At 36.9% G+C, this 15302-nt stretch overlaps 2 protein-coding genes across 4 annotated transcripts in view; both read left to right on the top strand.

Annotated features, from left to right (window-relative positions):
* The window catches only part of LOC119797030 (receptor-type tyrosine-protein phosphatase epsilon-like), a 38888-nt gene extending 35310 nt beyond the window's left edge, over positions 1–3578 (top strand). For all 3 annotated transcript variants that reach the window (XM_038305878.1, XM_038305877.1, XM_038305879.1), the window contains one exon: positions 76–3578. In XM_038305878.1, the coding sequence (XP_038161806.1) occupies positions 76–150 (75 nt within the window). In that variant the 3' untranslated portion in view covers positions 151–3578. The remainder of the gene's footprint in view (positions 1–75) is intronic.
* Positions 3579–3744: 166 nt separating this feature from the next.
* Positions 3745–6399, top strand: gnrh3 (gonadotropin-releasing hormone 3). Its single transcript, XM_038305880.1, has 4 exons — positions 3745–3870; positions 4048–4190; positions 4371–4448; positions 6207–6399. The coding sequence occupies exons 2-4, from the start codon at positions 4053–4055 to the stop codon at positions 6258–6260; spliced, it is 270 nt and encodes an 89-aa protein (XP_038161808.1). The 5' UTR covers positions 3745–3870; positions 4048–4052; the 3' UTR covers positions 6261–6399.
* The last annotated feature ends 8903 nt before the right edge of the window (positions 6400–15302 follow it).

The raw sequence follows: 15302 nt of genomic DNA, 5'->3' as shown, positions 1-15302 counted from the left end.
TATTTATTACCTCATCCATGGTTATGTAGTTTCAACATTTTCTACTCATGCTTCTCTTTTTGGCTTCCTTTCTAGGAGCAATATGACTTCTGCTACAGAGTGGTCCAGGATTTTATCGACATCTTCTCAGACTATGCCAATTTTAAATAGGTTATTTTGTATATACATCTGTCAAATAAAAGTGTGCTTTGTTTTTTGTTTTTTAATTAAATTTTGATTTGTTAAGCTTTGAACATTTTGCACTTAGAATACCAGAGCTGATTAAGGAGGTATTTGAAACAGGAGCACTATAGTGCTTAATCTCCTTAAAACATCCAACCTAATCTGAACATATTAGGTTTTCTGAATGAAATGTATTTGATTCTATTGTAATAACATGTTGATAAAATAAGCTAGTAGTTTATTATGTAAATAATATTTATGCAGAAAGAGAAACAGAAATTGTCATATACATTTATTTCTGCTTTACAGTACCTCTGTTCTGTCTGGGATTCACTTAAAAGCTGCTGCCTTCTCCAATTAGATTCAACCACACTAACTAACTTCTGTTTTGCCTGTGGCGATAAATATTAGTGGATTGGTTCCCTGGCTTAGCAACATTCAATTAGCTCATATTGGAACAGGCAGGAAGTCATGTGTTATATCAAAAATTCAGATGCATCCTTCCAGCCAAGCATCACATTCTGCTTATAAAATAATCCTTTTTATACATTGTACTGAGCCAGGTTTACATGCTTCCATCTTGTATAAATCAGTGCCATGTTGATTAGACACAGTTCTAATCTTGAAAAACTTGTCACAAAGTGACACAAATGAAATGATGTGAAGCCAATTGTTTGCTATATCTGTTTTTTATGTGGTATATATTTGAAGAGGGATTTCATGTATAGATTTTAAATCAGGTTGTAAAAGGTTCATCACACACCCATGCCTGAGGATTATTTTAATTCACAGTAACCTCATGTGACTGTTTTGTTAGACTGCTACAGGAAAATAGAGTTAACTCTTTCACAACCTTGAAAAGTATGAAGGAAAAAAAAAAGAGTGTAAAGCGACCTGGCTGAGCCCTTTTTTATGCACCAAAAAAAAAAAAAAACCTTCACCAGAGAAGCCATACATTTCCAGCCTCAACCTTTGAGTTGTTAAGCCTAAAAGCTGTTTACACCTTATAAAAATCTAATGTAACAAGTATTTATACTTTGTTATTGGATAAATTCATCAAGCAATAAAAAATGAATTTCCATATCAGGACAATTATGTTTCATACACAGAATTTTATAAAGTTAACTAATCTAAAGGACTTAAAGGTATAGTGGAGAATGTTTTTTTTTTTTCTGGGTGGATCCTCTCAATAAGTGGTCCTCCTAATCGTCAAACATTCTGGTGTTATGTCTATGTAAGGCCGTCTTACGTGCTTGTCCCCAGGACGCTATCTTTATGAGCATGTACACTTTCAGGCGTATATGTTTGAGTCACAGTTTCAGCCGTTTTTTTGGGAGATTCTTTCACGTGATGCCGTACACTGAAAGCACAGGTCGGGCTTCCTTCCCACTGATTCTTCTGTTGATTCTATTCCACAGGTAAAGTTTGGAATCCCTTTCCCATCACTGCTAGTAAAATGAGGACAAATGAGTTTGTGTATGCCCTCATGTGTTTAATAGGCGTTCCCTCTCAAAAGCAGGTACAGGGTTGTGCATGTGTATTTTTTTTTTTTTTTTAAGTGTAGAGGGTGGGTCAGAATTTTCTGAATGATTACAGGAAAGATTGAAATGGAAAGATTTATGGAAAGATATCACATTGATTGCACATACAATTAGGAATAGAACATTTATTTGAGCCGAGACTGGCGGGGAAGTACCCCCAAACTCCCCAAGGTAATGTCGCCCTGGATGAGGAGCCTTATCACTTATACTAACACACAGCTACTGAGAGTGTTTCCAGACTCACTTAAATGTTTAATTTACTAAAACATAATGCTCAGTATGTTTTGAAAATTATTATAAATGGAAGGACTTAATGAAGTCATGGCTGGGTCAACCTGCAAAATATTATAAGACATCTCAAATTCTTCTAAGATATAAAATGATTGAAAATGCAAAGATTAGAAAGTGATTAATGATTTATTAGCTTAAGTTTATCTGATTCTACTATTTATATGTGGTCATTATTGGTTATTGGTCTGTAAACTGTTAGCAACAACAACATTTTTAAACTGAAACATTGGCATAAATATTATTTACATAAAAATTACAAATATAAATAGCTTTCGGTTGTAAAATAATGCTAAGGAGACAAGTTAAGAGTAATGTTCGTTACAATAACTGATATTCAATCACAACTTTCATACATCTTGGCAGGCTGTCCTCTGGGCTTCTACATCCCTCTTGAGTTGCTGTATTCAATGAATCAGTGCCTCAGCCGGTAGAACGATGGTTGCCTGTTTGTGCTTAAATCTAGCAGACACTGGAACAGGACGGCATGCAATTAGAAATTGATATCAGAAGATATGTCCAGTGATATCTTCTGTTCTATATATCTTTCAAAGGAACACAAACTTTCTTTATAAAATGATGAACTTGTTATTAAGGAAAAATTAATTCATAGCTTCATTATCTTAAAACAGATAGTTGAACCACTATCAAAACAACAACAAAAAGAGTGGAATCTCATTATCTTGCAATGACAAGAAAATACTGTTAGTTCAAATTAAGCTTGAGGTATTATCTTGATAAAATGGGATATTAAATCCTATCAAAACAAACAAGCGGAGTTCTCTTTATTTCAAGTCATTTAGTTAATTTGTTTGGATAATGTCATGAAAGTAAAACAATTTGCGTCACATTTGTGGTTTTCAGACAAATGGTATTCAGCTCATAAAAGGTTTTGATTTTTAAATTTCTCAAACAAATAAAGAAATTGAAATCAAATTAAGGTTTTCGACTTAAGCTGTCGAATATATACTAAATTACATATTTTAAAATTTAAATGTTAAAGCTTTAAATTTAAAAAAAAAAAAAAAATCATTGTGTTTGTGCTCAACTCTCAATATTTGATTGATAGAAACTGGTTAAGCTGCGCCAGTTTACAGCAACAACAAAACCTCTCATTAAAGAAGGCTTATCTAATTCTCATGCAGACACACTCACACACTGATATCAACCACAATACCAACTGATATACTTCAACATTGTTGCTTAAATGAAAATATATATTTTTGCAAGTTTGGTGATTATTATTTGTGCAGCATTAAAGTTTGTATGCAAAACTTTTTTCTGTGTTTGTAGATCTAAATAATTGGTTTACACTGAAATCATCGTTGTTTCGATTTGTTTTTTGTTTTTCATGTATATAAAGCTCAGTTGCGGTGATTTATCATTGCCAGTTGCACCGCTGACTTTAATCTACTCTCTTGCTAAAAGAGTAACGAATAAGGGTAATGACATTTAAAGCCTTACAGCAATTGTAACAAATGCACAAGCATCTTGTTTAAGTGATGTTTCTCTGCCTTTTGTATCTGTGCAGATTTTCAGCAACTGTTTGCTAAAAGCAGTGTCCAATAAATTATAAATGGAGATAAACGTCAGGTTTCATCCAAATGTTGTCTTTTTTTAGTGAGCACCACCTCACAGATACATCCAATACATCACAAAGACGTTTTATGATATATATTTAATGCCTCTGGAAGCCTGGCCGTGATCTCAGCATATGTGAGCACTTAGCCAGCTCCATTAGTTGTGTTTTGTGTCCCATTAGTCCGTAAATGTGTCACACCTGCAAAGAGGGGATTATAATCCTGACAGCAGCCTTGTACAACACCTATAAAATCCCCCCCTGGCTAATGCACCACATGCTAACAAGGCAAACACAGAGGTGAGATAGTCTTCTTTGGAGTTGGGTCAATGTTCATGAAGTTAAAATGTTGTTTTGTTAACTGATCTAGATGATTGTCTGTTTGCATTTGGTGATGCTTGTGTTTGCAGCTCTGCATCTGTGGGCTGCAGGGTTGTGACATTATTGTTTTTATTACATATTTGGCTTTCCCTGCAGCTTTAATGAAGGCGAGCAGCAGAGTTATGGTGCAGGTGCTGTTGTTGGCATTGCTGGCTCAGGTCACTCTGTGCCAGCACTGGTCCTATGGATGGCTACCAGGTGGAAAGAGAAGCGTGGGAGAGCTGGAGGCAACCATCAGGGTGAGTGATTCTTTTATGAGGAGTTAGAGTTTCAGGAAATGTGGTAACTTTATTAAATCAAAGACATGTTTTACAAGACATGCTTTCATAGAGCTGGTTTGTGAAGTCTGACTGGTGATTTTAGGTAAAGTATTATTTCAAACGCTGGTTTTAATTCCAAATGTGTCCTGTTATGTTCAGATGATGGGCACAGGGGGAGTGGTGTCTCTTCCTGAAGAGGCGAGTGCCCAAGCCCAGGAGAGGTTTAGGTCATACAATGTAAGTGCCTGTTATACATAATTCATCACTGATGTTTTCTTCAATTGTACAATATTAATGTACATCATGCCTCTGTAGTCACCATGCTCCAAAGTGGCAATGATTATATACAAACTACTTAATGAATGTTTTTATTTTTCTGATGCTGCCTGACTGAATATGTGCATGATTCATTTTATCTAATCGAGTGGCGGCCATAATTCAGATCTCATCTGACTTCCATATAAGATGTTTATTTACAAAGAGGTGCAAATCATCAAGTAGAATATAATTTAACCCTTCTTTTTTTTAAATCTAATTCATCGAATTAATATATCTTATTTTCTCAAATAACTAGGATAATATAAAGTCATGTCCTATCGTGGGGAGTAGTCATAAGCTGACTCCTTCAACAAGGAGGCTAATTAGCAAAGTGTCTTTGCAAAAGAAGGTGGATTTTCACAGAGAGCTGCATCTGAATGTATTTGTTGAAAGTTCATTTGGGAAAAAAGTAAAAAAAAACAACAACTGTCCAACCATGACCATAGTCTTGAGAAACAGCCATTCAAGAGATTCTCAAGATTTACAAGTCAGTGGATTAAATGCATAGAGGAGGATTTTCTTTTTCCGGGTGGATCATTTAAATAAGGGTTCCTCCTAATTGTCAATCATTCGTAAATCTATGTTTACGTAAGGCTGTCCTATGCGCTTGTCCCCATTTTCACTCACCGGTGGTGAGTCTGACACAGTGGAAAAACCGCAAATCTTCTTTTGGAAAATAAGCTTGCACGAAGAGAAATGGGCTCGTGCACGCTCTCTCACAGATTTAATAGATGCTCCCCGTCGGGAGCGGGTACAGGGTTGTGCATGTGCCTTTTTTTTTAGTGTAGAGGGCGGGTCTTTTTTTAAATTCATGAAAATCCTCCACTATACCTTTAAGTCAGTGGATAAAGGACAATTTTCCCTTAAAAACATTTTTTATCCTAGTAAACTGTATAGATATGGGTGCTATATACGGCTGTCAACATTTTAAATACATTATTTTAACAGTTTGTTGCTGATCTTTTGAAATCCTGCTATTGTGTTTAAAATTGCCTCTTTGGTACCATCCTTTGGTTAAAAAGCAGTAACTGCATCTGATTTTCAAAAGTGGCTTACCTGAGTATGTGATGTACTGTAATATAGGAGAACTTATGTCAGCATCTCTATCCTGTGGTTCACTTAGGAACTGACAGTAAACTAACTGATTTTGACATAACTTGGAATAAAAATAAACTAAGATTGTCTCGTTTTGAAGGTTGATAAAAGATAGTAAATGCATGAAAATCAGATTTTAAAAAAAGTCTACGTCATCTTTTCAGATGATGCATTGGTCTGCTTGTTTGTTATCAAGGCTAAAGTTTAGTGCCACACCTTCCAGGAAAATGCAATGTTAATACCTATCTTTAGAAAGGTTTCATAAAGATGCTGATTTCACTTTTAAGCAGGAGTTGGCACCTTCCCACATTCATTTATGCATGCTTCCATTTACCTTTGCCGCCGGTTCACCTGAACTTCCCAGATGTAGGACAATTCAGGAAATATCGATTCTGTTCTAAATGGCCATGGTATTCCTCTGCTTGATTAACAAGAAAACTTTAATTATGCAGTATATTACTCTGTGTTTAGTTACGCTATATTAATGGAATAATTGAAATGAGCGAACCTTTCTACTGTATTATAGTTTAACTTGTCACACCGGCTGAGATTTTAACAAATGTCCAATTTTAATCTTCCCAGATTGCTGATGACTCCAGTCACTTTGACAGAAACAAAAGGTTGCTGAATAAATAAGGAGCAACAAAAAGAAGACAGACTGTATTTTCATCAACGCCATGAATTGTCAACCCTTACTTCAGATTTTTGCTTTTTTAAACACAAAAATGTGTTTATTGTCACTATAAATCAATTATAACAAACTTTTGAACCCTGAGCAGGCTGTCATGTTTCATTTCAATGACTGGTAAAACATGCCTTATAGAGCTGGTCACTGCATTGGAAATGGTGCGAAAAAACAGGATCTTTTATAGCTTTTTACATTCAATAAATTGCCTTTGTACAGCAGCTACGACCGACAAGCATGACAAACTTGTGACACAACAATCTTAGCATGACAACAGCTGGTGATTAAACCAATTTATTAGGAATTAATGACTTAATTGAATTTGCTACACTTTTGGTAATTCCATTTTCTGCCACACCAGTCATATGCATATGCAATGTGGAAAAGCGTACCAGCTGATTTCTGCACTTGTATACCTGACTGCTGATTAGCCCACGTCTAAAAAAACACACTCATCTAAATCATTTCTGCTTGCAAAGTCCACGACGGCTTTCTTCTAATTTAGGGTAACCACCGCCATCCAAAACCAGATGAAGTGCATAACTTTAATATTTTTTTTCTTCTCCCTGTATATGAAATTGGTGTTCATTATAAAAATTGGAATTTCATATTAGGAAAGGAAACGAATCAGCAGGGGGCATGTGTTTTAAAGAGAACTCATTTTCTGGCAAAGCCCTACAGACAGAGCACCATACTAATCGCCTGGTGCATAAGGGGCTGAGATTCATGAACTGTGCTGACACCGGGGAGGCCCTGCATTGTTAGAGCGTGGTTGTAATGCACACCAATGAACCCAAACTGGCCTGCACAACTGGGAAAAAGGCTAACATTATAAGAGCACATAGAATTAAAGAGAAATTAAACCACATTCCACTGCACTTCCAGAACAATACTTGTTCATTTGTGATACTTCACCTCATTGGTTTAATATTCATGTCTGCAATTTGCATAACACACTCATTTCATTAAATGGGGAGAGGCTGAGTATTTTTGAAAAGTGATACTTTGCCTTCTTGGACAAAGTTGCAGAGGAAATTGTTGTCCTGGGTATTTCCTTCTGAAAGTCCCATTGAGTTTATGCTCGTCTTCATGGGGTGTTCAATAATTTTAGAACATGCTCATAAAAGATAATTATCCTTTTACAACTTCTTCTTAAAATATGGGTTTAATTCGGTTTGGTGTACTTTTGTGAGAATAATTAATGTTTACACATAAAGCATAAAATCCCATAAATTCAGTTTAAAAAACCCCAAAGCATTAGCCATTAGAGCAGGCTTTCTCCCCTCCCAGTGTCCTCATCAAGGACCTGCCTAATTGCACGTATATCAGGACAACAAAACCTGCTGGTATCTATGTTTCCAAATTTGATTTAACCTCACTTTCTCCTTCCCCAGACCCCCTGGTGGATATTCACTTTGTTTACCTCAAATTAAACTTCATATTGTTTACAGCCTCCTGGTCCCTGAACATTTTATAGCCTTTTAGAATTATTTCTTTATTTATTTTTTGTAATGATTGTAGAGTTGGGATTCATTTGAATGTTTCCCTCATCTGCATGAAAATTATATAATTAACTTTTGATTAACCAGCTCAGTTGAGTTGGTTCCCCCATGCACACCGGTGAATAGTACCAACCGCATTTTAATGACTGTTTTCCAATTGAGTGGCGACCTTTTCATCAAAGAGCCACAACTGGGGCTAAACAACGCGTAGAAAATAATCAAGCTAAAGACAATGGTTAGAGGCAGACAGGCTAGGATGTCATCCTTAAATATAACAACAAAGATGAAAGCAGCCTAAGCGCATGTATGGTTATGCTGCGGGATCCCCCATTGTTAAAACGGTGGAGGTCATGTTCATTGGCGTAGAGAGGGAAAGGACAGGAAGCTAAGAATGGCCCATTGTTACATGTCCTTGCTCAGAGGGATTTCTATAATAAGGAGTCGATGCATTTTTGATACTTTGATTTTCGTGCCATTCATTTTCAAAAAATAGAAAAAATAAAAATATATTTGGATAATGGCTGAAGGAAAAACGGGGCCTCAGAGCGCCGTCCAAGGCTATGGCAAAGAGTCAACGAGCACGCCGATCAAAAACTTTGAAGCAGGTGTTCATCCATAACAAGTCTGTAATCAGACATGACAACACAGATACTGTGGTGTTTCCTTTTCGTTGTTAAAATATTCATACACCTTGAAAATGTTTACTTGCTCTGGTGTTACACTCATAAACTTTAACATATTTTGTTGACATTCTACAAGAGTGAATACAATGCATAACTGTGGAAAAAAAAAAACTTTTTAGAGGTAAAAATCTGCATCCTTTGTGGTGCATATGTATATGTTTACGTCTATGAGGTAGAAAAACACCAAAGACTCTCTCCTTTATTGCAGGAGAGACTGTGATGAAATAAAGAATGTTGCTTTATTTTGCTCCTTCCATCTTTTTCTCATCTTTTTCATATTTTCCTCAGCTAAGAAATCATACCCACATCCCGATGCTCCACCTTGTTTGACAATGCATGTGCTACTTTTTTCTATGTGTTCACACTTAGTTTGAACTTTTGTTATGGGTTTAAAATATATAATTTCTGATAAAAGGCCTTCTTTCAAATTTTTCGGTCCCCTAACACGTCTTATAATGGCTCTCTTGCCACTCCTCTAACAAAGGCCCAATTAGAAAACAACTAGTGTGTTTCATGTTTACAGAAACTCCCGACTGTCTTGTGGATCGCTCTGTAGCTCCTCCAAAAGTAACCATGAGTTTTTTGGCTGCTTCTCTAATCATTGCTCCCCATGTGTGGTTTGATCGCTTGAAGCGAAAGCAATATCTTAGTGGACTTGTCCAAGCAGTTTAAAGTCTTTTACCTCCTCAAAAGGTTTTTTTTTTTCTGTCTGTACCCTTTTCCATCAACTCTGACTATCTTCACTCTCCCTGCAGACAAAAATACCCACATCATGCCATGCCACTACCATGTTTAACAGTGTTTTAATGGTGATGTACAGTGTTTCCAAACACAAAATGTAGTAGCCCAAAAATGTGCTGTTGTTGTTTTGTTTTTTGTTGCCTAATTTGAGCAGCCCATGTTCTTACCTATGCTGATTTGTCCCCTACATTACTTAGGGTACTTTTCTGCCATGCATTAAAGCAGATCAGAAAATCTCAATTATATGTATTCGGGTTTGTGGTTGAAATAGGCCAAATTCCACAAGGTATAAGGAGTGTGAATACTTTTTGAGGACACTTCCTTGCACTACATGTGTTTCCCATGGGTCAACAGAAACTTTTATTTAAACAGGAAGAGTAATAAAGTAATTTTCCAGGTGCTTGTTGTGACACTTATTACGAACAGAATGATAATTTCCCCTGGAGGACTCTGGCGCTGCATTTCAACTGAAGTTAAGTGTGGGTCTTACTATGTTCCCGCAGGCAATAGTAGAAGGCAAAGTCATCTTCAGAGAGAGTCTAAATGTCAGGGAGGTCTTCAAACGTTTTTTTTTTCCCTCCCTCCCAGAGTCTTACCGAAAGGGGTCCTTAGAAATACACCGTCTTGGAATTGACATCCTGGACGCAAGATAAAGGAACAGGATGGAAATAATCAGATTTTACTGAAACCTAATTTAGCTGTTGAAAATATAATTATATAGAAAGTGGAATTGGCCCTAATGTTGAAAATACCCTTACAATTCTTGAACTTTGTGGGTCTTAGGTGAAACATTTGTTAAAACAGCTGCTCTGATACTGTTTTGCCATATCTTCTTATCTCCACATGGTGACACTCTTGAGCTGTATGTTTTGGATCTGATCCTAGGTGTCACTCTCTCAGCAATTCCTTCAGCCAAGTTGCTTAAACTGTATTTCTTTTCAACTTAACACAGGTTTAAATTGGTTTGAAAGATATTCAGAGAAGTTCCTTATTCTATATCAAACACACTACTGGAGTTTTTCTTTTACTTTTACATAAATTCAGATTAATTGTACAATTTTACCAGAATTAAACAACAGAGAAATCTCAAGAAAGACAGAAATATCTAAAGTTATTTTTTTCCCTTTCTCTTTTAAACAGAAACATTTTATTTATTTACTTTTTTTTGTATAAGTGGAGATTTATACTACAGACAGCAGTCATGTACAGTACTGCATCTCCTTTTTGGCTGGCAGGGAACCTTCCTGTTGTGATCCGACTTCTCTTCTTTGATCAAAGAACAGTGTTAAAGCACTGGGAGAAGGAGGAGGTATGAAATATGAATGAATACAGCTGTGTTTTGATGGATATGTCTCAAAGTATCCCAGTAAGAGACTGCTAAAGGCCAGGAAATCTGTTTGTGTTGTGGAAATAGGCTCTTCCTTGCCTGTTTCTTTACCAGCTTCATCTTGGGTAGCTTTTCACTTCATATTTTAGAGATCCTTTGTTAGGAAAGAGATCAACCCCTTTATCTGTGCATTTATAAAAATAATAAAAAAACAGCTTTGAATAGGCCTGGTTCACAATACATATCATTAATGACACCATTTCCTTTGTTTGGACATGAAAACACCTTTTGAATGAATTGAAAAAAAAAAAACTGCATGAGACGAGGATGTGTATTATTTTTCTGGGGTTTATAGACCCAGAATTCCTACAGATGGAATACGATCGTATGTGAGGTGATGGAGGCTTTGTCACTAGTTATGTCTGTGATTCCATTTCCTATTTCTAAAGCCCCACCAGGGAGCTGTGACTCATTTTTTGAAGTTAGAAGTTGATACTGCAGCGTAAAACTAGCGATCCCCTTGGATTTACAGAACTATCAGAGCTTGCAAAAATTTTAAGATTTTTCTAGTTAGATGAACCCATCCTTCAAAGAGCATTTCTTTAATAAACAATGCCTATAAAAAAGATGCACTCATAAAAAATACAATTATTGGGATAGGCTCAAAAAAAGGATAAAGGGTTTCTGCTTATAGATGAATTTTACAACGGTTCGACTGCTCTATTAATCATTATTTAGTAACTGACTGTAGTCATTTTAGACTGTTAGTGATAATGTCAGGGCTGTAAAATATAACTCAAATTTATCTCCATTGTGATTTAGTTTGTGCATTATCAGTATTGCAAAAGTTTTTTTTTGGATAGCAACACACATTAGCATGCCACAGAGCTGGCCCTAGAATTTATAGGTCCCTATTCTTGGGGACTCAATTTCAGTTTACGCCCCTGACTCCCCCACCACCAAAGTCTCATTGATATGTCACAGAATCTGTTGCCAGACCCACACATTATTCATTTCAATATTAGCATGGATTCATGTGCATTCAAGGTTAACCCCTTTAAGCTTTTTTATTTGGTGGAGCAGTGCAGTTTGACTGTCAACAATACCCGTCAACTTCTACATTTTATATAAAGTTTTCTACTAAAGAAATATAACGTGAATAAATAGCTTTCGATAGCGGTTTAATGTGAATTATAATGTATGTTCATTTCTTAAAACTGTTATTAAGTTTAAGAATTTATTTTTATATCCTCTGGTGTAAAGAGTCAGATGCTGTTGGGAGGCCCCCTGCTGGCCTGGGGGCCCATACATACCACTAGTTTTGTTTGCTTGTGTCTTGCTATAAAAATAAAAAGCAATCAAGCAGGCTTTGTGTTATGCAAAGCAACAAAGTTGTTTTAAGAGTACATATAGGTGGGATGTTAGAGTCATTAATTAAAAAAGTTACTTTAGAGCATATTTTTAATAAAGCTATACTGTTGGAATGGGAATACTGTATTTATATATATTGTTGCAGGTTTCTGAAAATACTCCTCAATGTTTGCAATAAAGCAGACATTAAGTAAACTAATAGATTAAAGACATCAATCCAATAGACTAAAACATGTTCATCAGGGTAGGTCTTAGCATTGCAAATTTTACCAACTCAATCAATTATTATTATTATACTTTTTTTTCCTGATATTTGAGCAACCCTGTTAACTATTGACCACTATTGGACAGTGTTTTTTTCAGGGCACTGCAGGTTCAAAACTTTTTGCTCAGATTTGATTAGCCTCACTAATAGCTGAGTTCCCCAAATGCCAGGGTCCACCTCTGCTGGGAGCTAGGGCTCAGATCTTGTCAGAGAGGGGTCGCACTAACCAACTGTAATCTTTAGGGTACTCCACTCCTGCTGACCTACATCTAATGCTGGTTTCATCCCCCTCTGCTCACCCCTAACTGCTATCCTTTCCCTCCCCAATCTGGTCTACCCTTCCCACGTCAGTTGCACCACTCTTTGCTCTCCCTCCCACATCCCACCTCCCTTGCAAAATAGCATCCCCCTCCACCCAGCCCGGCCCTTGCCTTGTCCGGCTGGCCACAGCAAGGAGCACGCCTCATCCTCTGGTAATGGCAATTAGTAGAGTAAAGCAAGCTGTGGAGGAGACTGGATCCCCCATCCATGTTTCAACCCCGAATCATGAGTCTCCAGCTTGACTTCAAGGCAAACCGTGCAATTAGCTACAATAATGATAATGTGTTGTAAGGGAACAAAGGGAGGGTAAAACAGACTACTGTTGTGAGGCAGAGTTGGGTGCTAATAGTGGGGGGGTTATCTAAATGCCCTAGTGCAGATAGGAGACCGAATCAGACTGATTATCAAATGTATGATGAATTAAAATTTTCCTCTAATTATTCCTGCCTTTCATGTGTAAACCAACTGGGTGAGTTTTGCATTCTAGACATTTGCGGTCAGTGGTCTTTGGGCATCACACTGGGGTTATGTCTTTTATGTCTTCCAAGAAACATACAAGGAGTTATTTATCTAACTAAGCTGATGCAAAGAAGGGAGGAAAAAAACAAAAATTTCTCGAGTTGACTTAATTAGATATAAAAAAACAAAAAAAAAACTGTTTGGCAGGACTACAAAACTGCTAAAAAAGAGGAAGCTTGCGGTTTGATGTCTGACCATTGCACATGTGTTGACACGAAAGCAAAACAAGCTGAAGACAAACCACAGAACCCAGACCACAAAATAACAGCATCTCGATTCAAGGTTGTGAGTAGATGCAGTTGAGAAGCTGACTTGCCTGCCTTGGTCAGAGCACAAAAGAGCAGCGCCTATTCTCTCCGCTGTGAGTAGAGACCATTCTTCCAGTCTAACATCCAGAGGTTTTTACAGAGGATATTTTGCTGGGTGTTGTGCAAAACGAACTGTGTCCCCAGAGCAGCAGCAACTTCACCTTGGCGGAGTAATGCTGTGATATTCTGTTTATTCTTCACTCACTTCATTTTACTCAGAGGAAATCCTCTGGAGATGGCTTATCTTGGAGCTGGAACAGGTGCACTCTAATTTACTCCTATTGCTTGGGGAGCCCAGGGGCCCCTGTAGAGAAGAAAGTAGCGATGTAGCACACTCCACTGTAAAAAGCACAAACAGCCAGAGAAAGAGCATTTAATCGAAAGAGCAGAAAACTGTGAGCTTTGAGTGCAGCCGTATCATTCGGATGCAGAAATTCTTTCCTTCCCATTCTTAGTTTTTCTAAAGAAAAAAAGTGTTTGTCATTTCCTTTAACTTTCATTTCTTCAGCTTTGTTTACTTTTCCTGAACCTGCCATGTCGCTCTTGGTAAAGTCCCAGATCACACGGGGGACCTGTTGTGCAATGCCTTACAAAAGTATTCAAGCTTTTCCCAAACTTGCCACTTTACAAACACAAACCTCAGACATATTTAGAGGACGTTTACATTAAAGATCAACAGAAAATAGAAAATAACAATGAGGTTGAACAACAACTGAAACATGTTATTTTCTTAATGTGCGGCCTAGATATGTTTTGTGCTCCATGTCATCTGGAGAAATAGAATTACATTTAAACAACTACCAGCGGAAATAATATTTTAATAAATTGAGTCCATGTGTATATCATTTACTTATCAATATAAACGCAACTATGGTGAGAAAATCCATTTGTTTTTTTAAGAAGGATTAATGAAGCATCAGCATCATGAAGATCAAGGAACACAGTAGAAAGCTCAGCAGTATAAAACAAGACAAGATTCCAACCCATTATCAAGAAATGGCTCCCTATTTTACACTGGAAGAACCAGATAAAGCCACCATTTAGGATGGTTAATTTGACCTGACACTTATGAAAAAATAGCAAGAAAACCTACAGTAAGATATGATAGAGGCAGGATTTTCTTCTAAGGCTGCTTGATATTTTCTAAAGGTGTTTTTTTTTCTGGTGTGTTATCATTTTTCTACAGGTGTTTTTAATTCATGTCTAAATATGCATGCCTTTTAAGCCAAACTTAATGACAAAATAATGACACTTCTTGATTGTCTAGAGAAAAATAGAGGCTGGAAAAGTATTGAGGCTGTGGCAGAGGTTTATGTTGCAGGCTGCTCTAACCCAGCACCTACGCAACAAAGTGTTTAAGATCAAGCATGATCATGAGTTAGGAATGCCCGGCCAAAATCTGGACAAAAATATAATTGACAATCTGAAAAAAGATTTAAAAACTGAGTGTTTACGAGCAATCTCGATCCAATCTCACAGAGCTTTAAGAACGGGCAAATAAATTAAGTCTTTAGATGTAAGAATCTGCTGTAAGACATTTTTATAACCTTGTATCTTTTTCCCTTTGTTTCTATATCACATAAAATCCTAGTAAAACACATTGCAGTTTTTTATTTTTTTGGAGGATTTTCGCAATTTTTTTAAAAGACAGCCCCCTTCCACAGAAAATGCGAACGCCTATTAAAAGTCTGTCAAATTATGCACAAGCCCTTTTCTCCTCAAACATGCTCTATTCAAAAGTTGTTGTTTGCAAAGCTCATACATGCTTACTGCGGCTGAACATCTGGCCTAACCCCTAAATCCCTCTTACACTAAATAGAGCGGCGACTTTATAGTGGACTTTATAGCGAACTCAGTTAACTGACTACTTGGACAGATGCTCACTGCTTTTTGCTCCCTGTTGGTCACGTAACTCCTCCTCCACCGCGCAGTGCCTGCCCAATCTTTGTTATTAGT

This window comes from Cyprinodon tularosa, unplaced genomic scaffold (assembly GCF_016077235.1).
Source record: "Cyprinodon tularosa strain WSP-4 unplaced genomic scaffold, ASM1607723v1 ctg569, whole genome shotgun sequence".
In the NCBI taxonomy this organism is placed as follows: domain Eukaryota; kingdom Metazoa; phylum Chordata; class Actinopteri; order Cyprinodontiformes; family Cyprinodontidae; genus Cyprinodon; species Cyprinodon tularosa.
Note: the sequence above shows the minus strand (reverse complement) of the source record. Positions and strands in the feature narration are given on the sequence as shown.